This window comes from Ambystoma mexicanum, chromosome 2p, assembly GCF_040938575.1.
Source record: "Ambystoma mexicanum isolate Mex_15411 chromosome 2p, UKY_AmexF1_1, whole genome shotgun sequence".
NCBI classification, from domain to species: domain Eukaryota; kingdom Metazoa; phylum Chordata; class Amphibia; order Caudata; family Ambystomatidae; genus Ambystoma; species Ambystoma mexicanum.
In genome coordinates, this window is record NC_090923.1 from 1,174,014,625 (window position 1) to 1,174,037,258 (window position 22,634).

General features: G+C 46.3%; 1 protein-coding gene across 1 annotated transcript in view; it reads left to right on the top strand.

Moving 5' to 3' along the window:
- Window positions 1-22,634, top strand: part of GNL3L (G protein nucleolar 3 like) — a 608,820-nt gene that overhangs the window by 122,740 nt on the left and 463,446 nt on the right. The window contains exon 4 of the mRNA XM_069645327.1: window positions 13,531-13,647. Coding sequence (XP_069501428.1) covers window positions 13,531-13,647 — 117 coding nt within the window. The remainder of the gene's footprint in view (window positions 1-13,530; window positions 13,648-22,634) is intronic.

A 22,634-nucleotide genomic window follows, 5' to 3' on the forward strand; every position in this document is an offset into this window, starting at 1 on the left:
CTAGTCGTCGCCACCCAATCCCCACGAACTTGTGCCCCCTATAGCATGTAGGTTCTTATGACGTTTTTTGTAAATATATACGCCTGTCTTTGCTATTGTCAGACAGAGCGCTCTCGGAGTTTGCAGAGTTCTTTGCATGCCCTATTCTGATCGATAAACTCCCATTTAAGCTCACCCGCACTTTGTCCTGGCCTTATTCTCATCCTGGGAGAGTCCATTATTGTCTCTCGTTGTGGGGAGGATCATGCTATCTGGGGACGCTCGCCTTCAGTGGTGACCCCGAAAGCATGATTATTTTTTTTCTCATATATATATATCCCTACCGTCCCCTTTGGCACGAAAATCTTCGGTCGAAAAGGGATACCCACGGTGCGCTGGTTCCGGAAGGCTGCCCGCCAACGGCGACCGGTACGCTCAGAAGTGCGCAGTCAACAGAGAGAGGGTACGGGATCCCGGTTGAAAAATCCCCTTTGAGTACCGCTCGCCGGAGCCGGGGCTGACCGTTGAGCGTACGCCAACACTGCCTGGACGGACCCAGTTTCGGAGACTCTCGGTTCAAGACGGGCACGTGAGTATTGAGTGCGAGCGACCATAAAGGGAGTAGGGGAGGAAATATAGGACAGGGAACGAGGCTGGTTGAAAGGGGGCACTTTGGGTCTACTAAGGACCACTCTAAACTTCCTTTGCTTTTTCTTCGCATATGGCCATTAGGATTAAGAGGTGAACAGAGATAGAGACGGGAACCTAGCTCCGCGAGGGGGTGGAAGGCGGCGCCGCATAGTGCTATCTTGACTAGTACTGGGAATATATGAAGACGTGGAAAAAGAGATAAAGGTGTCTGGTAAAGGAAGACACGGAGAATACATTAGTGACTGCTATTCTTTCTATTCTTCTCTTTGGGTTCACGGGAAAATAAACTGGGTTAGCACAAACAAAAATATAATCTAAGTAGAGAGATAATTCTGCTCCAAAACTAGGAAACAAATATATATATATATTATATATATATATATATATATATATATATAATCAGAGTAAGACGGAAAGGGACAGCTGGCAAGGGAGGAAAGGGAGGACAAACTGGGCTGTGAATAAGAGTTCTGCTTATGGGTGTGTAAGCATCGTATGTGTCAGAACATATTTGTTATAATGAGTGTGTAAAGTTGGTCAGAAACGCATAATTATGGTATGGTTACAGTAAGTGTGACCAGAAGAAATATTACAAAGAAGAATGTAATGTGGTAAAGTGAGTATTTATTTCCTTGATTTGTAGGGTAAAATTGTCCAAGTTATTGATGGTTTGCTCTTGTACGTGCCCCCTAAAGTGTATGGAATAGAGGCTGTGGGCAGCCATTCTCATACTGTACAGGTGGCGGGAAAACACGCAGGTCCCCATGTTCAGTAAGATATAAATACGTGAACTCCTATGGTGATACATTTATATCGAGATACAGATATATACATATAGAGATATATCCGTATCGAGCAAGTACGAAGTATGGGGGCAGAAACACCCTTATCACATATTTGTAAGAGTCTACCTGGATACGCAGAACGGATTAAGAAATATCATGACCAGTGGATCACAGAGTTGAAGGGTGAAGGATTACCTCAGATATGGCCCGAAGGGGAATCGTTTGACAAGAGTGTCCTAGATATGGTAGCTACATGCATTTGTTTGAAATACAAGGGGAAGCAGCTACACAATAGAAGAGAAATATTAGACCTCTGGAGACTGTTTGAAGAAATACCCCCGCCTAAGACAAGGGAATTAGATACTGATCTACCATCTACCACTGACAATCCACTAATGATACTAAAGGATGACAAGGTATTGCCAGAAGAGGAGCCACCGATAGAGGTAACTAGGTTGTACCCAATACTAAATAAGCCAGTGCCCGCAGAGGGATATAGTGACGCAACTTATGTACCCCCAACGACAACCACTACCACTCAAGGGCCAACAGCACCCCCACCATATGAGAGTCATAGGGAGCGAGAGCAGGTAAGTACACCAAGGGTGGACATAGAGAAATTAACAGGAGACCTAGAATCCAGGCTCTCAATAGCCAAAAACGAGCTCTCGAGAATAAAAAGCATATGTGAACGGACTGCAATCAATACCGCTAGATCAGAGCCTGCATCAAGAGCACAGGGTGAGATAGAACATTTGAAGAAGGGTAGAAAAAAGGAGAGATACTGTTTAGGATACAGGAAGAACCGACACGAATAATTGAACTAGAGGGAAGAGAGGGGTGTACTGATGATGAAGTAAGGACCACAGGAGGCAGAGAGGAGCTACTGTGTGATATAGGGGATGATTTAGAAGAAGGTGAAAGGCGAAGTATGGCAATGGGAGGGGGAAGCGAGGGGTTGGATGGGGCATGCTCAATGAGAACGATGGATGAGTGGACAGGGCGATTAAGGAACAGGTTGGGAAAAATGGCATCATTAGGAAAATCAGGAATGAAGGTGAGTACAGATACAACGACAAAGGGGAAGTTACAACTCCCAATAATACACAGGGGAGGAGGGAGGCCGAATTACATACCCTGGGCTCAGATGGATGAGGCCAATTTTGTTGTTATTGCTCCCGCTATCAGGAGGGGCAAGCAAGCGGATATATGCCTTTGAGAAACACACAGCCGGGGTACCTCTAGCAATAGGCGACGTGAAGAGTTTGCTAGTATCAGCAGTTGGGGATCAGGCTGACAAGAGTATGGGTAAAAGCTGGCTTCCCGGGAGTAACGTTAGATTGCGATCGCCATGATGGTGCCTCTTTTAACACAGTACGTGCCAGGGTGTGGGATGCCTTGCGGGAAACGTTTCCAGATACCCCAGATTTGCAGTCAGTAATGCAATGTACAATGAATGACGGGGAAGATGCTATGGATTTCATTTTTCGGGTCCAAGAGATGTGGAGAGCAGAAACGGGCACGCCCTGGTATCAATCAACATCATTATTCTACTTCATAATAAAGAGGGGGCTCCCAAAAGAGGTGCAAAAAGCACTTGACAAAATAGCAGGTATTGAAGCAAAAGGATGGCCCGAAATTCAGAGCATAATAGTTCACCACTGCAAACGAATAAAAGAGAGGGAAAAGGAGGTGGCGCAGAGAAGATTGGCAGACGAAGCGAAACTAGTACAAACAAAGCTGGTGAAGGTCGCCGCAGCAGTAGCCGCGCTCCCACACAGCAGGGAGGGAGATGAGGAGGAGGGGCTGGTAGCAATACAAGGGAGGATGGCAACGAATTGGGCAGGAGCAGGGCAGCGGCAGTAGAACGAGCAGGAGCAGAGTGGAGGTCCGCAGTGGCAAGAGTGGGCCCCTCGAGGGGGACGAGGTGGGTACAGGGGTCGAAGAGGGGGTGGACAAGGGTACGGGGGAATGGGAGGAAACGGATGGCAGGGTCCCAGAGGTGCGCAAGGAAGTTGTTGGAACTGCAGGAGGTGGGGGCACTTTTCCAGAGAGTGCAGGAGTAGACATAACAACGGGTTTCCAGAGGTAGAACACTATGGCCATCCTCATCCGGGGAGCCCATATGGTCTCCCAATGGGACAACAACAAAGGGACCCAGGGCAGGGGTACCCTGAGCAACGGCAGGGACACCAATACAGAACACAGAATCACCCACAGAACAATGACACTATGCACTACACCCCAGGCAACCCTTTCGCGACAACAGCAAATGGAGCACCAGCCCCCTATAGTGGTGTATCAGTAGTCTCAGGGAGTGTGTTCAACCAAGGAGGGGCAATGATACACCCCGCATAGGACAGCCCACAGAGAACACTTGCGTGTCCTGTCCTATCTACCACCTACGATGCAGCAGAGGAACCATTGGTAGGGGCGCAGATAGGAGACAAGCAGTTCATATTCATAGTGGATTTGGGAGCGGAGAAATCATGCATTAGGGAGGGCCGGTTTCCGTTATCTAACCGGAAGTTAGAGACGCAGGGGTTCTCTGGGGCTGTAATTGAAGTTCCTTAAACAGAAGCTTTGGATGCGACAGTGGGGGGTAAAACTGTAAAAACACCCTTACTGTATTACTAACAATTGCCAATAAACTTGCTAGGGAGGGACCTTCTTAGCAGGCTTAACATGACCATATCATTCACAGAAAGAGGAATAGTGTGTTCAACACCAGGAATATGCCCATTACGTGTAATGCTGGTAGTACAGGCTCAAACAACTGCTCCGGAAATACGTGGCCTGCCAGTGGACGAAAGAATGTTCATTGAAGGTTTAAAAACACTGGCCCGAGTAGTGCCTGAGCTAAAAAAGCTGGAGTGGAGAATACCCGCGGAATTCATCTTCCGCCCAATAGTACGCCCAGACATAGCACAAGGATCAGTGGTATCATTAGACTTGCATGCTGTACAGGTATCAGCGAAAAGGATCACTGTGATTGGGATGGACATAGACGGGTGTGAATGGCGCACAGTACTGTGCATCAATGCCAATATTGCCGTGCGAGATTTATCTGATGAGGATCTCTTTTCCAATTCAGAAAGTGATGGCGAAATAATAATGGAAATAGCAATGCCCTGTGACATTTTGATTCAATCTAGACAAATTCCCGTCCAGTTGATGGCAGTGGTGGGAACACCACTGTCATTTTTTGATGATGACATGCGACTGGTGCCAAACAATTTGTGGACAACAGGCCCCCATGATGTGGGGTTTTTGCATGGAGTGACACCAGTGGTAATAAAGCTCAAACAAGGGGCAATTCTACCCCGAGTGAAACAATATCAATTGTCCCGTGAAGCTGAGGAAGGGATAAAAGAGACAATAACTGCATTGCTAGCACAGGGGATAATAGTGCCTTCAAACTCCCCATGTAACACATGTATCTACCCGATCAAAAAAGCAAAGGGAGGGGCTTGGAGGATGATCCAGGATTTACGCCCCTTAAATGACATCATACAGAAAGAGTTCCCTTTGGTCCCGAACCCTGCTTCAATATTATGCAGTATCCCAAAAACGGCATCACATTTCACAGTGGTCGATTTGAAAAACGCATTCTTCTCCATCCCCTAGGCAGAAGAAAGCAGATACCTGACAGCATTTACATTAGGGGGAAAGAGATACGAACATTGCAGATTACCACAGGGATACTGTGAGAGCCCAAGCATATTCAACCACATACTACACGAAGACCTGGGTAATTTATCAGTTGAAAGCACAATCATTCAGTACGTAGACGATTTGCTCGTCTGCGCACAAAATGAAGAAACATGCAGAAAAGACTCAGTAACACTCCTGTCGCTGCTGACAAATAAGGGGTACAAATTGGACAAGGAAAAGCTACAATACTGTCAGAAAGAGGTCCTGTACTTGGGACAGCTGATATCAAAAGACGGAAAAAGAATAATCCCTGATAGGGTAGAAGCAATAAGATCAGTAAGAGAACCCACAACAGTGAAGGAGATGCAGAAATTCTTGGGAATGTGTAACTATTGTAGAGCATGGATATTAGATTATGCAGCCTACACCAGACCATTACTGCAAGCACTCAAGGAGGCACAACAAGAAAACAGGAAAATAGAATGGTCAGACGAGATGAGTGACTCATTCAAGTCACTAAAAGAGTTGATTTCGAGTGCTCCAGTACTCGCCAATCCTGATTATGAACGCGAATTTTACCTGTTCTCACATTGCAAGGGGACACTCATGACAGCTGTACTGACACAAAAGACTTCCCTAGGACACAAACCGTTGGCTTACTATAGTGGCACCTTGGATGCGGTGATGCAAGGACATTTTGCGTGCGAGCAATCACTCGCTGCCGCTGCATTCGCAATTGAGAAAAGCGCCACAATAGTAATGGGATGCCCTGTCACATTGTGGAACACTCATTATTTGCAATACTTGAGAGATCAAAGAGTACACTGACCACACAGCGAGCAACTGCCTATGAAATAATATTGTCCAGCGCCAATATCCATGTGGTACGATGCAGGACAGTGAATCCGGCAACATTCATTACAGAAGCATGCACACTGGAGGACATGCAGGAACACGATTGTGCGACTTACACAGGGGAAAGAGGGGAGGACACAGTGGTGTGCGAGAATGCCCTGAGCGAGGGGGAGGTGTACTTTGTGGATGGGTCAGCATCGATTGACATGGACACGGGAGAGAAACATGTAGGATTGGCAGTGGTGAGATTAGAAGAAGGTGAGTATGAGACACTAGCGCAGTATCGCCTTCCATCACATTTCTCAGCACAAGCAGCGGAACTCATTGCCCTAATAGAAGCATTACATGCAGCTAAAGGTTGTGCAGTAACAATATACACAGATTCAGCTTACATGACGACAACAGTACATGGAGGTCTGGCAAGATGGGGGAGGAGGGGGTTTCGAAGAGCAGATGGGACCCCAGTGCAACATGCAGAATTACTGAAGGAGTTAATTGAGGCCCTAAAAGATCCAACAGTGGTAGCAATAGTGAAGTGCCAAGCACATACATCCAACACAGACGTTGTGTCTTTGGGGAACGCGGCAGCGGACGCTGCTGTCAAGGAAGCCTCATACTTTGAAAAACATGAAACAGGTGAGTACATGCTACAGCACAAGACAAACGAAGAGCTCCCAGAAGGATACAATGCGATGCCCATATCACAAATACTAGAGCTACAGGAAGGAGCAAGTGGTGATGAAAAGATGATGTGGATAAAACGAGGGTGCAGCCAGTCAGCAACAGACTTATTATGGCGACAAAATAACTAAGGGAAAGTGGTAATGCCAGTCAAGCTATTAGAAATAGCGTTTCAGCAATTACACTTTCCAGCACACAACACCAAACAACACATTGCAGCAGAGATTCAAGAAGACTGGTTTGTGCCCTGTCTCCAGGAGCACGTATCAAGATTGACAATGGAGTGCACAACGTGCCAGATATACAACTCTGGAATGACGTTACGTACACTCAGGGGAACAATTCCAAAACCAGTAGGACCCTTCAGGGAATTGCACATAGACTACGCGGATATGGGGGAAAGGTGTAATGGGGCACGCTACATGATTGTGGTTGTATGCCCATTCTCGAGGTGGGTGGAAGCAGGCCCATGTGCACGACCTGATGCTAAAAGCGCTGCAAAGTTCCTAGTAAGGGAAGTATTCCTGCGCTGGGGAATTTGCGACGTAATTCGCTCAGACAACGGCACTCACTTCGTGAACGAGCTCTTCAAAGAAGTGATGACATTATTGGGAATAAAACATAAATTGTGCTCGATTTATCAGCCTCAAAGTAATGGCGTGGAAGAAAAGATGAACGGACTGTTCAAAGGGAGATTGTCCAAATTGTGTTTCTCATTAAAGAAAAACTGGATTTACTGTTTGCCCCTTGCGCTGTTTGAGCTGAGGAATCAGCCAAGCAAGGACCACCATTTGTCCCCGCACGAAATCATGATCGGGAGACGAATGCACACAGCACACTCCCCCCTGCGCCAACACTCAGACGCGCACAGAAGCGCTGCGATATTGGGAGATGAGTTCACAGAATACCCGAAAAAGCTAACTAGGGCAGCGCGCGCAATATCAAAGCAGCTCTCACCACCATTCACAAGGGAAGAAGGGAACACAACGGAGTCACTTACGGAGCCTGAAAAACCGGTACAACTGATGCCGGGACAGTTCATTTATGTCCAGAGCTTTGTGCGCAGGTGGAATGCGCCACGGTTCCACGGACCATATGAAGTGGTATTTTGCACCCCTACGGCTGTAAAAGTTAAGGGTCTCAAGTATTGGATACATTTGATGGATGTGCGAAAGGCATATAATAGTGTGCAGGAAGAGGTGGACGAGGAGGCACAGACAACAGCAAACAATACTAATGAAAATGACGAGTGAATGTGAACATGTGAGTGGAAGAAGTGTACCTGACAGAGAAAATTGTTAATGAGAAACATTATATTACAGGTTATCGATAAAGTTGAAGGATTGGAAAAAAAAATGGATTTATGTGTAAATAATAATGTGAAGAATACGTATGTTGTATGCTCCCTTCTCTGTACATCCCAACCCCCCCTCCCCTACCCAATCCTATTCCCCTTCCATGATATCTTGGCACTGGTAGTGCCAACAAAAATGTTTACATGCATGCACTTAATGCACTTTTATATCTCAAACAGGAACTACCATGGCAACTAACGGGCAGCCTGCAACGGATAGATTTATTAGATATAGAGAATTTTTAGCTGAGAGATGTAGATATTCGTATGAGTGTGGGTTGTCTGTTTGCATTACATTATTCTTTACAATTATGTTTGGCCTGGTTACGTATTGGTTCATAGCGTTCATCTCTACCGAGATGAACGAGGGGGGGGATTAACGGGACTAATGTGACAAATGAAACAGCAATTGTAAATACTAAAGAAGGTGATTTTTTTGGTATGGGATGGGACAAACTGGTATGGGGATATTAGACGACACCATCCAATGTTGCTATTTCGCAAAATGAAGGTCTGCAGGGAAAAATGCAAAACAGCACAACTTCCCCGCCAAAAGTATCTAATTACAATGCCCGCAGTCTAAATGATCGTAACTCCTCTGCTATATCCTGGTTATATAACACCCCCACCAGCCGGCCCGCTCCCGTAACAAAAAACACACTGTTAGATAGCATGAAGAAAGAAAATGAAGAAATGACAGCGAGATATGAAATATTATATGATGATTGGGCAAAGGGGGGCGAGAGGGAGAAAGGGGGGCCCACACTGTCCATCGCCCATGAAGCTGGGAAATACCTTAGAAAAAGAAATAACAGACGGAAAAGGGAGGCGGGGAAGAGGAAGTATGTTGAGTATTATGGGTTAGGATTAGACAAAATGGAAGACCCGCGACACCCCCACCAGACAAATGGTATGCGGACATGAGTGCAACGGCTAAGCAAACAACAAATGAGAGCTGTTATGTCTGCTCCCTCATTCCCCATGCTTCAGGTACACCCAAAGTATTGCTACCCAAAGAGTTGCCTATTGTCGATGCCCAGTGTCTCCTTCATCTCACGTTGTGCAGAACACCTTCCAGGCACATGAGGTAACGTTTAGAATGCTGCAGAACGAGAAGACCTGTTATCCAAAGGCAGTAGGAGTGGTATGTCTGGAGGAGCCATTTTTTATAATACAAGGGACATTTTTTTCAGACAACAAGTGGAAGGACGAAGAAATAATGTGCAAGGCTGAAGCACTGAGGGGTGTGGCACCAGAGAAACTGCAATGGATAAAAGAGACATGCACACCAGTATGGAAGGAACACATCTCAATATTGACTTGGGTAACGGCCATTGAAAAACCCTTCAAGCTGCAGAAAGAAATAAACTATGAACTGTGTTTCAAGGGAGACGGGAGAACCACCATGGGGGCAAACAAGAACTGTAACCAGACCCTCACCATCCCAGATATGAGAAAAGGGACAGCGCCCTAATGGACACCTATTGGGTATGTGGCAACCGGGCATACCTACACCTCCCACAATCCTGGGGTGGCAGCTGTTCATTGGCCACCCTACTCTCCGCACTAATGGTAATCCCGGAAAGCCACATTGATGGGAGCAAGAAGACTTGAGGAAACACCCAACAGAGTGCGGCCCAGCCAACTGCAGAGTCACAAGTATATGTCCTGTCTTCCGGGAACAAGGAAGGGGTGCTGTTCCGAAACAAGCGATCATCGAACTACATATCAAAAGCATCATCGGAACTGCTGGCACAGATCCCGGATAGATATCGATTATTCAGCTCTGCAGAAACGTTCTTCGCCTCACTCATCCCAAGCATCCAGGCGCGAGCAAATGCAAAGTGGCTCCAAATCACACGTTGAGAGCTGATCCAGCTGGCAAATGATACTGAAGAAGGGTTTAACGTAATAAAAGTGGAACTGCGAGCACTACGGCTAATGACCATGCAAAACAGGTATGTCTTGGACCTGTTGACAGCGATGGACGGAGGTGTTCGCCGAAAAATTGGAAGTGCCTGCTGCACTTTCGTACCTTCCGAAGACGCAGACAACGGCTCCCTGTCCCATGTGATCGAAGCAGTACATAACCTAGGAGAAAGAATGAGAATGGAAGGTGGAGCAGAAGAAAGCACGTGGTTCGACAATATCTTCTCCTGGGTTCCATCGTGGCTGGGAATGACTGTGAAATTTTTGATGCCGGCTGTAGTGTTCCTCCTTTTTATTTTTTGCCTGTGCCAGGTGGGTCTTCGATGTTGTGCTAACGCAGTGCGGAATGGTGCAATGATGATGGTGACATTGGGCAACGCCCGTGGTACAATACAAACTATGCAGGAAGGACAGGTACAAACGGGAACAGATGACACGCCAAGATACCAGATAGTGCCCAGGTACCACGACAAATATATAGTAGATAAATTGTGGCATACTACCATTAAAGAGCCCCGTATACTGGAATGGTACGAGGAGGTGTGGGTGGACTTGGAATGGGGAGAGCGGATGTGTATACCTGACCTGCACCCCAGATGAATATGCTAGGAGAGGTGAGAGCCTGCGAGGGGCGTGCAGAGCATGGATGCCCATAAAAGGCACACCTGCATGGGATGACGCAATAATTGACGAGGAAGAGTGCAGGAGATTGGAGGATTTAAAGAATTTGTTACTTAAGTAACGAAAGGGGGGAAATGTAGGGGAGGATTGGTCCAAGAGACCCCCTCCCCTGCATCCTCTCCCCCGGTGAGGTCCATGGCTCGTCAGGGCCCCCCCCTGCCACCAGGGCCCAGGTGGTGGATGGGCCACTGGCTGTCGACATTGACCAAACCTGCTGAATTTAGCTAGGCCTTGGAAACCATTTTGTCTAATAAAGATGGTTTGAGCCCTGTGCACTGCAGCGCGGCCCCCACCCTTGGAGAGTTTCAATTATCCCTGTGGCCACAGCTCTCTGGCAGATCCGCTGAGAGCCCGTTCCCACGAACGGACGGACATGAGCTAGCTAGTGTTAGATACCAACACTGTAACATTTCACCTTCCGCAGTGTATCGCTGTTTCCAGCATGACCCGGCCAGCAGGGCCTGGGTGGAAAAGAACTGTACAATGGTCCCCTAACAAAAGCAGAGTCCCCAAATACTAATGAGCAAACCACCTGTGATGGAAGCGTTCTCTCCACAACCTCTCTGACTAAAAAACCTGTAAAATGTATAAAAATGCAGAATGGGTGCTCATGACATTGGGGATGAAGCACCCACATCCCTGTAGCTATGCGCAAATGCTAAAAGCGTCCCGGGGGTTTTTCATGTTGTGTGTTATCGAGAAGACTGCACCCCACGGTCCCGCGCCAAAACTGAACTAATGCTGCTAGAGTGCAAAGGAAGACAAATGCAACCATATTGAGGGTTCATGTAAGGCGTGCAGGAAAATGCACCATGTGTGTCCAAGCCCACTATGTGCCACTGCCGCCAGTCTCATTGGCGGGTTGTTCCTGCGTGCTCCACCAACCTTACTACTACCTCACTTACCGCGCATGTATAAGCATATAACAAAATGTTGTAGTTGTTAAAAACGTAGTGTACAAGTAATGTGCTCAAATTGGCCATATGGATGGCACTAGCAATGTCAAAAACGTGAGCTTTGGAAAGACTGAATGAGTATTGTATATTATATGAATGTTTGTCTCGTCCACCTAAAATCTGCAACACACGAGGAAAATACCTTTGTGAGCACATGCAAGGCCATTCCCCTTTCCTCCCAGTGAAGCATGCCAGACGAAAAAGCAGAGGCCTGTGCCGCGCTGCTCCACCTCCCCCAATTCGGCTGGAGCCGCTTCAAGCATTTACATTCCCCCCGCAGTACCCAAGGCCACGGCCTGCCACCTGAATTATTTACAACCCAGCAGTAAATCCCGGCCTTAAAACACAGATCCAAAGGCGCCCTTTCATAGGCTCCACGACCCACCGGCTCACCTTAGGTTAATGGCCCCTGTAAAATTAGGACACCCAATATTATGGCAACACTACAGGAACACATCCATAATGACTTCTAACAAGACGGGATAACGTGGACCGCCTGTCACATGCCCCGAGACCCAACCCCGCGACCTATGATACCCGGTCAACAGGACGATGGTAACCATGTATTGATGAATCGCCAGCAGACCACACTCTAGGTGCATTCCTCCTGTGTTGCATTAACCTGTAGAATAACCTATTGGAAGATTTACCAGGGAAGATAAGATTGCAATGTTGAATGACTGCGGTGTGCGTGGCCCTAGGGCAGAAAGTCAGGAAAGACATTCATCTCTGACACTGGTCACGGTTGGCCCAAAAACACCGTCCGGATGAGCCCAGCTGACCTGCCAGGCCCAGCCCAACCCACGAGGGTAACTAGTGACGTCCTCCAGCCACAGCAAACCACATCGCAGCAGCACCTATAGCTAGTCGTCACCACCCAATCCCCACAAACTTGTGCCCCCTATAGCATGTAGGTTCTTATGACGTTTTTTGTAAATATATACGCCTGTCTTTGCTATTGTCAGACAGAGCGCTCACAGAGTTTGCAGAGTTCTTTGCATGCCCTATTCTGATCGATAAACTCCCATTTAAGCTCACCCGCACTTTGTCCTGGCCTTATTTTCATCCTGGGAGAGTCCATTATTGTCTCTCGTTGTGGGGAGGATCGTGCTATCTCGGGACGCTCGCTTTAAAAGGGCGGGCCAGACTACATCCTTTTGGACTTTGTGGTTGCTTCCTACAACATCTGCAATTTGACCTAAGCCACTTAAGTCACATTCTGAATACTACTTGTGGCTCTAAACTTTTTTTGTCCCGACTCCCTATCAGGTTGGCCCCTCGTGCTACTCACCTGTGACTCTGAGGAACATTTTAGGACACATGAAGTCTCTTTGAGACTCTCACTCGCTAGGGATTGGACTTCGGATGCCAGCAGCACTGTCTTTGGGTCTGCCTTTTAAAAGCAAGGCCTATGTTTTGATGTTCTTAACAACTACTTTAGGAATTCACACAATCTATTTCAATTGCTAAACGGTCCCACCCCCCAGCCCCCTTGTTGGCTAAGCCTGATTGGTCGGCTTTGCTACCATCAAGAGTGGTCATGTTAAATTCTAGTTGAGACAACGCCGTTGCCCCAGGTTGGTTTTTCCATTAGGTAGACTTTGAAAAACTCCTCTACAACTAGTTTCACCTAAAGCATACATGTCCTCTGGGCAACTCAGAGTGAGGGGATAGGGGTGAGCAGGAGGGGAATAGCTGAAACTAGCTTAACGAGTTTCATATATTCAAAGGCTTAGATCGCTTAAAGAAATGCCACATAGAAAGCTTTCAATCAAACTGATCCTGCATTTAAAGCAAACACATTTGAATGTTAATAAGGGACTGCATGAGAGTGATAACTTTAACAAACAATGGCTGTTTCTCAAGCTGCTGTTTGCTTTAGAAGCCCTCTGAACGGATGAGTTCAGCTTTGTCGAAGGAGCCACCTGCCTAAGATCACAGTGCGAAAGTTGGGGGACCAGGGGCTGACCTGTCTAACTACTCATGTGGTTTGGTGTCTTCACAGGTAGAGGCTATGAGAGAGAAACAGAAAGCTGCCCGACTGAAGGAGGTCAGCAAGCGGCGGAGCTTGGAGGGACTGCAGAAGGACGCTCTCAAGAGACAACAGGAGTTTGAACAGAAGGTAAACATGGCACCTGCTCGTCACATCTGATCTAGTGGTTAAGAGGGAACAGAAACCTAAGCAGGAATGATATTTGGTACTGAATCACGGTCTGCTAGGATGATGCTCTGCAATGGCTGTCGCATGGCAGCAGTTTGTCATCCTGCATCTAGAGAATTTTTTATTCCTGTTTGCTGTGTTTCGACGTGCAATTTCTGACCAGGAGCTCATACCATTCTTGCCCCACCTTGCTGATTGGTGCAAAGAAATGTTCTATGATGACCTGCCAAGTTGGTGCAAGAAGTAAGCCCCTTCTCCATCACTGAAGTACAAATTGAGCACCATAACACAAAGAAATGCTCCACAGGCATAATGCATGAAATCCTTTTGCTTCATACTCCCAAGAGTGTAGTGTTGATGTGAAATGTACAAGTTTCTCTTCCTTCCTTGCTTTTTTAACCAGATATTTACTGATCTCTCTTTGTGAATAGTTCACATTTTGTGATCGATCATGTTAGGCAAGATTGTATGCAGTACCCTGTGGGAGACTGCACCAGCCTTGACCTCTTGGCAATAGTTAACCCAACCTTTCGTATAAGCATGCACTACACAAGTTGGTAGGGTGACTGAGCAGCCAGGCTTATCTCAAGAGGGGTCAATGTGAGCTGTAGGGTTATCACACATATTGACAGTGACAAGTATCCAAATAAACACTTAAACTCAAGGTTTCTTGATTAAAAAATTATTTATTTAACAGTTGAATAAGCCTCCTTTATAAGGAAGCAATATATATGTAACACACTAATATGCTTCAAATACACACTCTTAGTTTCTCTAAATGAGCAAATGCCCTTTTGGGATGGCACACAGGTTCTTCCTACACCCTGAGGTGACTTAAATATCTAGGACACTGTGGGCATAAATATATGGTACATTTAGAGCAATACTGAGGTTAGTGTCAAAAGAAGAAGTCGAGGAAGTAAAACAATGGTTAAAGATTCTTAACCAGCTGAGTACTTTTAGAACCCTCCAATGAAAAGTAAATTAACCCTTTCCTGGGGGAAAGGCAAAGAACAAAGTCAGAGGTAAAAAGAGTCTTTCTCGGAGCCAGGACAGCCAATGTTAGTTCAATTGATATTTTATTTCTATCGCGCTCATACACAAGTGTTTGAGAGCGCGACAAGGCAAGGGAGGGGAACAGGGGAGAACAAAACAACGATTTTACTAGGCCCAGTGACATTGAGAACGCGCAAGTGCATGGGAGAGGGGGAGGGTAAAAGTACATGGAAGGGGGGGGAAGTAGAAAGTGCGAAGCAAAGGAGAAACGGATAAAAAATAATAAATAAATGATAAAGGCAACAAACAGTGGTAGTGCAGCCAGCAAGTGGCAAGTGCTGGGTTTAAGGCAGCAGACAGGGTAGGTCTGATAAGTGCAGGAAGAAAAAGGGGAGCGGGCTGTATGGGTACAGATACAGACTCCAGTGCAAGGGGTGGCCCGGAGGCAGTGCGGGAGGGTGGCAGGGTGAGTGGATACCTGAGCTTGGAGGACAGAAGGTGTCCAGGTGCATGGTTCCAAGTGAGAACAGATCAGAAGGGGAGAGGGGGAGCAAAGGCAGAAGCAAAGACTAAGGTCTTGAGGTGCTTCTGGGCTGGGAGATGGTTCTCCTCAAGTTTTAGAGTGGCAGGGAGGCTGTTCAGAGGGAGGCCCCAGCCGAAGACCGAGATCTACCCCCATCTTGTTTCTTTGAATAACTACTGACCCTAAGGGAGTTAGAAGAGCAAAGAGCTTGTGAGGGGAGTTATTTGCGGAGGGATAGCTGAAGGTATTTTGGACCCAGGCCCCAGAAAGTCTTGTGGACAATGCAGAGGGTTTGGAATTTAATCCTTGCATCCACTGGGAGCCAATAGAGGTTTCAGAGCTGGAGAGATGTGATCCCAGGGCTTGAGGCCAAGGACAAGTCTTGCAGTCCTGTTCTGGATTAGTTGCAGAGGGTGGAGAGTAGAGGCAGGTAGGTTTAGAAAGAGGCTGCTACAATAGTCCAACCTAGAGAGAACCAGAGCTTGGGAGACAGTGAGCTTCTGGGGGAAGGAGAGGAAAGGCAGAGTACCTCTGATGAGGTGCAGTTGGAAGTTTGACTTTTCAGAGACATCAGAGATGTGGGCAGAGAAGGAAAGTGAGGAGTCAAAGATGACCCCGGGTTCTTAGCATCGCAGGTGGGGGTAGGAGGAGGGCCAAGGGAGCCTGACCAGAGAGTGAGGGGAAAGGATGGTGAAGGTGTGCCGTTGAGCAAAAGTCTAGGTGTGCTAAGCACTTCTTGCAGGTAGGTAAAAAGTCTTGCACAAAGTTTCTATGTAAAAATGAAATCCCTGTAGGGCCACAAGCTGTGAAGCTTGTCAGGGGTAAAGCTGCAAGCAACTCTGCAAAACAACCAAGATAAGTCTCAACTGAGAACTAGCAAGGCTACGCGACAAGAGGTAAGTCCTCTTAGTTTTACAGTACCTTTTGTTAGAAGAAATTGGTTCCAGCTGGCTTCTGTTCCTGTGTAGGTCTGCAGATCCTGTTGCTCCTGGGCCTCAGCCGTGGGGACAAGAGGGAGGACGTCGGGGGACTCCTGCACTACGAATGGAAAGTCAGCGGCAGCAATGGGAAAACTTCAGATCAGCGGCACTTCGCAGTTTCAGCTCCTCGCGACTCTCGCAAACCGCACCACTGCGGTTCTCAGATAACACTATGGACTTTCCTCACATCTGGGGTCCAGCAGTCTGAGTTGGCTCAGGCTTGGTCAGTCCTGCTTGATGCGAGTCCGGAGGATCTTCCTGGAGCTCAGGTCCGACTTAAAAACGATGCACTCGATCTGGTGTTCCTCTCCCTGGCTATCGGTTCCTGCAGCAGCAATGGAAGTACAGCCAGCTCCGAGAGGATGTCCAGAAGAGTTTGCTTTGGGGGTTGATTGGTCCCACTAACCCAAGGGGAGAAGTCATCCGTTGCAGGGCTTCTCTAGTCAAGGCGAATTCGGAGCTTCAGCAATGCAACAGGGATTCACCGGCAAACCAACGGTTTAGGAGTTCCAGCAAGCGCTTCTTCCAAGTTTGTCTTCGGATTCCTTCGTCCATTGGTCGACTCTGCCTTCCAAGCAAAAACACTCACCCTTTTATGCAGGTTTCTCCTATTCATTTTCATCCTAGCTGTCAATCACACAGGGTGGCTGTCCTCTGAGGAAAGCCAGCCAGCCAATCACCTTTTGGGTGCATTCCTGTAACCAAGGGGATTAAGCACAGGGAGTTTCGGGCACCTTGCTCACTTCCTGCCCCTGCCAGACATGCTTGAGCCATAGGCGAGTTTCACTTGTGAATCCCGCCAAAGACAAAACGAACAAAGGGACCAAACCTGGTTTGGCACACCGAGTAAATGTCAAGAAGGACATTTCCAACAAGAAATGGCAAAAAAAGAAGACCGGGGCCATTTTGACAAAATGGGCACCCATAGGTGTCTTACTGCAGCTGCAATTGCAGCCCGCAGTAAAAACACACAATGGTAGGAAAAAGTAAACCACTGTCACCAGCCATTAATTGTAGAAAGGATAACAAAAATGTTACATGAGAAACTAGACAATGTGGATACTAAGTAACCCCTCCAGCACCCTATTGTAAGATAGCGTGTGCTGTGTCTAGAAAGTTACAAAATGTAAATCACGTTAATTTCACTTCACTGCTCTTGGAAACAGTAGTTTTGCCAAGAGAAGGTTTTAAACCTTTGGGAAATCTAAGAGACTTCCCAGTGCCACTGCACTCAAGGTGCTGTGTGTTACAATGTAAAGATGATGCCTATGGAGTTTGTCAGACTCCAAAGTCAAAAGAAACAGTCCAAATCACAGGAAAATACATGAGAGTGGGAAAAAGTCCTAAAGTCCAGCAAAAAGAGCTGGGGTTCTCTAATGTAGAAGGGAATTGGCACATTTCTGAGAACTCTCCCTAACCGATCACTACTGATACGCATCCCTATTGCAGGGAATAACAAGAATGCCCAGTAGTACATTTATTTGATAAGCCCACTAGACAACTATGTTTACTATTAAAAGTCTTATTTTGAAACTGGTCTATTTGTTAATAATATATCTGCTTCCATTTGACTCTTTCCTCCTATTCGGTGTTTAATTCTGTTGAGTGTCCTTGTATGCATTGTGGAATGAAATCCTGTGAGCCCTATAGGAGATTTTTCATTGTGGCCATATGGTTTGGCCACCAGTGTTTCTGCTCTGTAGGTCCCCGCTTTAGTGCTTTCACCTCCTTTCTTGTGCCCTTTTTAATCTCGAGACTATCCGTGACCCCATGCGCTGCTCCACCTGTGGTTCCTTTCTGACCATTGTTCTCTGGGCCTTGTTTCAAGGCTTTTGTGATCTAACATTGGGCCTTCTGCTTTCCCTGCAATCAACATTTTGTTGATGGGCTCTGCTTGCGTCCTTTGAATTCCTCCTTCCTATAGTTAATCGGTCTGCTGTGTCCCAAATTCCACCTCATATTCCTGCATGCCAGGTTCCACTGTCAGCTTATCAGTCTATGGTACTAGCTCTATGCTCTCAATATATGTCCCAGTTTCTGGATCTGAGTGGTCCCATCGCTTGGTCCCGTACCACCCCCAAATCTCAATTCCTGGATCCTAACTCTGGGTTTGACTCCTCAGTTTGTATTGTAGGGCTTTCATCTGGGTTCTCATTTTCAGTCGTTTTCCAAAGCAGCTTCTCCCTGTGCGCCTGCCAACCTCCACCCAGGTTATCCAAGTGTGGAGACTGAGATAAGGGAAGAGATAGTTCTTCACTTTGTCATGGAAGATGGAATATTCAGAAATTCTGGCCATGTGGAGCAGGTTAAACTCTACTTTATTTGCAAACCAGCAGCTAATAGAGAGATCGAAGACAAGAGAAGAGCTGGTCAGACCTCGGCTGCAGAAGGTTCTGTGGGCTGGCGTTCTGCATTTGTTGGAGCGTGCACAGAGGAGATTTCCAGATGTCCTGAAACAATGTTTGTATATTCAAGATGAGGAAATGACGGGTATTCAACGCAGGCAGCGTCCACAGGTCTCCATACCCCTCGGTCATCTCAATACTAATGTTTTTCAGACTGAGTCACTTTAACTTGGAGGTTTACTATTTTTCAGCGGCTTGAGGGTACCCTACACCACATCAAGTCTACATCCCCTGAAGAAAATGCCAGCACTTACTCTAAGGGATTGAAACCTGCAGAGGTTTACAGCTGGGTTCAGGTCAATCATCAATAGAGAAAATATTCTTTGGGCCCCAAGAATTCCACAAAGAACTTTGATTTTATTTAATGTTTTCTGTATTATGTGGTGGGACATGTGATATTGACGTATTGTACAATTTATCTGGTTTGTAAATTTGCATGGCACTGTTGCACTTTGTTTTGTGGTAGCTGATCTGTGTAATGTATTATGATGATCTATTATCACTTTTTGTTTGTCCTAATAGGTTTTTAAAAAAATCATAAATTGTATATGTACATTTATATGAGGTTACTATGGTTTGATAGTCTTGAGTGTTATAGGGTATTATTTCTCCCCACAACACTCAAATTATGGGACATTTGTGTTACTGACAATGGGTGAACTGATGTAAATGGGGAAATGACTGGAGCCATCACTGTTTGGCTGTTTCCTGTAAAATCCTTTTGAGTAATTTGTTAAAAATCCTTTGTGTGCCACACTGATTATGAGGCTCCGTGATTGTTTTTCTAATCAGGCAATTGCCAACATTTCTTAATGGTTCCGGGCATTGGCCTTGATATTTTAATGTCCAGATTTCTAACGGCTGTTGGCTAAGAATTTATGTAGTCGCACTGTGTGAGACTACACAACACTTATCTGCTTGGTATTGGGTAACCCACCGTTTGGTATAGGTCTGTACTACACAAGTTGGTAGGGTGACTGAGCAGCCAGGCCTAGCTCAAGAGGAGTAAATGTGAGCTGTAGAGCTGTACAAATGAAATTTGTAAATACAAGTAGCCAAGCAACACTTACACTTAAGGTTTCAGATAAAAATAGTTATTTATTTAATCAACATCAAGTTTTAAATGAGCATTCTTTAAAAAGGCAATTCATGTAACAATGTAAATATACTTAAACATTACTTTTCAGAATCAGAAAAAGTTGTGGATAATCTTTGGATATGCTTTTTACACAATTCCTACACCCTGAGGTGACTTCAATCACAAGGACAGTAATGGCATTTATATATCACACTAGTTCTACTTTGCAGATTCTGAGGTTGCAGAAAGGAAAGGTTTTGGGGAAGGAAAAGATTAAACAGGTTCTCAGTAAATGTGCGGAAAACTAAATCTTCCAATGAAATCTAGACTAGCCTTTCCCAGCAGTAACAGTCTACAACAAGTTACCTCCTATGAAGGACAGATCATATCAAAGTCAATGGACTAGAAGAGGCTTCATGGAGCCAGGACAGCCAAAGTCAATTGGAACACAGTCTATGGAGCTGAGGCACTTCTTAGATCAGAAACAGTCTTGCACAAAGTTAGAGTTTGTAGAAAATCACTTGTAGGGTCAGAAGCTGTTAAGCCTGTGCGAAAAAGATTTGGACTCCACTCTAAAAGTAAGCCAATGCAATTCCCAACTGAGAAAAGCATAGCTAAAAAGTCAATGAGGTAAGTACCCCAAGCCTAAGCAGTACCTCGGGTTTGAAGAAGAGTGGTCCAGCTGGAATCTGTCTTGCTACAGCGGTGCAGACCCTTGTTCCTAAGCCTTAGTCGTGGGGACAAGAGGGAGGACATCTGGAGGGCTCCTGCGGCGGTACTTGGGAGGTCCTCGGCAGCTACGGGCTCTCTTCGGTTCAGTAGCACTTTGCGGTTTCAGCGCTTAGCAAACCACACCATCGTGGATATCGGATACCGGTTGGGTTTCCTTCACTCCTTGGGTCTTTCACTCTGGTGAGGGGACTCGAGCTCCGGTCGTCCTGCTTCTGGAGGGTCCTTGGGAGACTCCTGAGCTTCTAGCCGGATTTGTTACTGCATCAGACACTTCACTCGACTACGGATTACTCGACCCCTGGCATTTGGGTCTTACAGCAACTAAGAAGTATAGCCAGTCTGGAAGATGGTCCAGTGGAGTTTGTCTCAGGGTTAGTTGGTCCCACTAACCCATGTCGTACCTTCCAGATCTTCTGTCAAAATGGAAAAGGAGTTTCAGCACAGCAGCAGGGCTTCACCGGGCAATTTAAAGGTCCTGGAGGATGCAGCAAGTTTTGTTCACAGTTTCTTTATCGGGTGTTTCTCCCAGTGATCGACTCTGCCTCCAGTCCCAAAACCCTTGCCTTTTAAGCAGGTTTCTTCCATTCATGCACAGCCTAGGTAGTCAATCACATAGCAGAGTGGCGGTCCTAAAAGGACAGCCAGCCAGCCAATCAGGACTGGTTGCATTCAGGCATTCCTAGAGACAAAGGACAGGGGAGTTTTGGGACCCTCCCTCACATCCTGTCCATCCAGACACACTGGAGCCAGAGGCGGGCTTCAAGGCTGAAGCCTGCCAATGGCAAGACAAACAAAAGGCTCGAAGCTGTCTCAAAACACAGAGTAAAACCCAAGAAAGAGACCTCACAAACACAAAATGGTGAAAAAGAAGACAGGAGGCATTTGGAGTTCAGCCTGTGGTAGAAAAACACAATGGTAGGAAAAATTAAACCACTGCCAACAGCCATTTAACATAGTGAGGGTAACATAAAAATGTTACATGAGAATGTAGGCTAAGGGGCTACTAGGTAACCCCCAGCACTCCAATAAGATGGTGTGCTGGACATACAAGAAAAGGTAAGTAAAGTCAATTTAGCTTTACTATTCTTGGGAACTGTAGTTCACCCAAGAAAAGGTATTTAAACCTTGTGAGAAATCTAAAGGGATTTCTCTGTGACACTGCACTGAAGGTGCTGTGTGTCACCATACAAAAAGTAGATGCCTAGACTCCAAGAACAGTGAAAACACATAATCCAATTCCGGTCAAAACACATGGGAGAGTGAGAAAAAGGTCTTACTCACTCCAGGGTTAAAATAAGAAGTCAAGTCCAGCACATGCTTCAATCATTGAACAGGCCTCGAAATCTGAGTCTCTTACAAGCAGATGTAAGGTAAAATTAGAATTGCAAGCACAGAGTTATGCAAATGTTAAACAGTAAAACAAAGCAGCTTGTGTCTCAGTATCTGGGTCTACCACTTTCCTGGTTTGTTGAAGTAGCTCCCCTTTGAATGCCTTGATCAACCACCTTCTCTGGTTCATGCGCTTCCTGAACATGTTGCCGCCTGGGTTCTTAGTCTCTATGGTGTTTTTGAAGCGGCTCCTCAGTTTGCGTCTACCACTTTCTGTGTTCTCGTTCTCACTGATAGTGAATGAAGCTTGTTTATGTACTTCAAGGAGTCTCTCCTCGTAAACCATCAGGTCACCCCTCGCCTGACGCGCTAGATGTCACCCGCCCATCTCCATGGTACAGCTGTTCCTCTCCTCTGTCCCCCTCTGTATCCTACAACCTGCTGTATATCTGTCATGTTGTTTCCACTGAAAAGCACTCCGTTATGCATCACTAATGTTGTACACCTCTGTAAAGCGCTCTGTTAAGTATCTGAATTGGTGTATATCTCTGTAAAGTGCTCCATTGCTTCTCGAAGCTAGGTCGGCTCTCAATAAATACCATAATAATATAATAATGCACTGCTGCATCGACGCTTCCCTGCTTCTCGTCTTCTGCTCAGCCTGTGGTGCTGTTTCTCCTCTTTGGAATTTCCTCCACATCCTAACCAATTTTATACACCTCCCAACATGGTGAAGAAGTGCACCTGGTTCTAAATAATCAGATAAGTATTTCCAGTAATGGTCTCGGTCAGTTTTCATGACTGAAGTCCTCTTCCTCGTCTTTACCATTGCAATAGTCGGGCATGTCCCGCTAATAGGTTTAATTATGGTCTGTCAACTTAAGACTAGGAATTGCACCTGCAAC